The sequence below is a fragment of the Anarrhichthys ocellatus genome, unplaced genomic scaffold (assembly GCF_004355925.1).
Source record: "Anarrhichthys ocellatus isolate YVR2014 unplaced genomic scaffold, GSC_Weel_1.0 scaffold7263, whole genome shotgun sequence".
NCBI lineage: Eukaryota > Metazoa > Chordata > Actinopteri > Perciformes > Anarhichadidae > Anarrhichthys > Anarrhichthys ocellatus.
Window position 1 is genome coordinate 1 of NW_022287237.1, and position 2,372 is coordinate 2,372.

The 2,372-nt window shown below is 39.2% G+C and overlaps 1 protein-coding gene across 1 annotated transcript; it reads left to right on the forward strand.

Annotated features, from left to right (window-relative positions):
- Positions 1 to 6: 6 nt before the first annotated feature.
- Positions 7 to 2,368, forward strand: LOC116380448 (protocadherin alpha-8-like; the record flags this gene model as incomplete). Its single annotated transcript, XM_031842367.1, has 1 exon — positions 7 to 2,368. A coding segment is annotated over exon 1 (1,647 nt), but the record flags the coding sequence as incomplete, so codon positions are not given.
- Positions 2,369 to 2,372: the final 4 nt, after the last annotated feature.

The window sequence follows — 2,372 nt, forward strand, 5'->3', positions numbered from 1 at the left end:
GCTCCGTCTACAGCAGCTACGCCTTGCTCTCTGCTATTCTCTCACTGCCTGTCTCTCCTCTGGGTTGTCATGCACAAACAAACTCCTAACTATGATATATTTCCTTTGATTATGACCACTGTCCATGGTGCTGAAAAGAAAATGGTCTCGTTTCCCAGCCCAAGAGTACTTTGTCTGTTTTTGGGGAATATTTAGGAAGTGGGTTTTTGATATGGGTCTCAGAATATTCCAAATTCTAACCAACTGAATGATAAGTTCGAAGACGTTACAGTGTTTCTGTTGAGTTGTTTGAGCAATATACAGCTAGTCGTAATCATACTGAACTACTTTTGTCATTAGAGGGAAAGGCTGTGCTGCTTCTTGATGATGCTGTATATGGTGCTGAAACGCATGATTGTGTCAAACAGACATGTAATGTTAAAGAAAAAAAAGTATTTAAATTATGAATTAATAGCTGTCTTTCTAAAAGAATGCATGACTTCAAACTGTTTGTGTTAAAAATAGTGCAGTTTGTTAATTACCTCTGGGTGTCACTATTACATCGGTAAACCATTGACGGGTTTCTCCCTCCCCTTTCAAGGCTTTTGTTTTCTACTGAACAGCTAAGAAGGTTTTTGAATCAAGCACACGAGCCGATGGAGTCACGCATTGGTTTTTGAAAATGTGCGATCTTGAGAGAGTTGGATATAAATAATTGTTTGTTGAAGTAACAACCTCCCGTATGTATATGTGTTGTTGGATAACGATGGGGATCGATTCAAAATCTCGGACAAAGGACTGCTCCTGGTTGGCTTTTTATTTGGTTCTACTGCTGTTCGGAAAACAGGCTTTGGCTCAGATACGGTACTCTATTCCCGAGGAGGTACAAGAGGGAACTGTTGTTGGAAATGTTGCGAAGGATCTTGGCCTTGACATCACCTCTTTGATTGCTCGACGGTTCCGTGTTGTATCTGGAAGTAAGGACGCTATTTTTGAGGTAAACCAGAATAATGGGGCTTTGTACGTCGACAAGCACATTGACAGAGAGGAGCTCTGTCAAGGCAGCGGTGCATGCCTGATGGAGCTAAAGATCCTCGTTGAAACCCCTTTGGAAATACACTATGTGCTTGTAGAAATTACTGATGTAAATGATCACTCTCCTAGTTTTCCTGAAAGGGAACAGATATTTGAAATAGCTGAGCATACATTGCCGGGAAGGCGATTTCAACTGCACACTGCTCGTGATCCCGATGCTGGAAGTAACTCTATCCGTACATACACTTTGACGTCAAATAACCACTTTGAAGTAGACATCCGTCAAAGTGATGAGGACAAAATACCATTTGTAGTGCTGAAGAAATCGTTAGATAGAGAAGAAAAGAACAAACACACGCTACTGGTTACAGCAGTTGATGGAGGTAAACCTCCAAAATCCGGGACACTAAATGTTTCTATTATTGTTCTTGACATTAATGATAATCGTCCACTATTTAGTCAGGATACTTTTCAAATAGACATATATGAAAATGCTCCATTCGGTACCTCAATATTTAAAATGAATGCTACGGATCCTGATGAAGGCACAAATGGGGAAATTGAATACAGCCTTGGAAAAACCATGAAGCAAAAAATCTATGAAATGTTTGAGTTGGACAAAATAACTGGAGAGATTAGAATTAAAGGAGTTGTGGACTATGAAGAAAACGAGGTTTATAAACTCGATGTTGAGGCATCAGATAAAGCAACACCGCCATTAACGGGTGAGTGTAGGGTCGTTATAAAAATAATAGATGTCAACGACAATCCACCAGAGATAGAAGTAACATCACTGTCAAATACAGTATCTGAAGACTCAAAGCCTGGAACAGTTATTTCACTTATTAGTGTAACGGATAGAGACTCCGGTGTCAATGGAAAAATAATATCAAGCATAACCTCAGACGTTCCTTTTGAATTAAAACCTTCTTATAAGGAAAACATATATTCAGTTGTCACGAAGGGATTTTTGGATCGAGAGGAGGTGTCACATTATGAAATAACAATAAAAACCATCGATTGTGGTGAACCTCCCTTATCTAGTGTCAAAACACTGAGTATTCAGATATCGGATGTAAACGACAACAGCCCACATTTTCAGCAAGCCCCTTTAGAGTTTTATCTTGTAGAAAATAACGTTGCCGGAAATTCAATTTTCTCTGTTAGCGCAACGGACAAAGACGTGAATGACAATGCAGCTGTGTCATATCATATAGTGAGAGAAGGTAGTCAAAATGACATCATGTCTTTTCTAAATATAAATTCTGATAACGGTTACATTTCAGCACTAAAAAGTTTTGACTTTGAAATTCTGAAAACGTTCCAGTTCCAAGTTGTTGCCACAGATTCTGGAACTC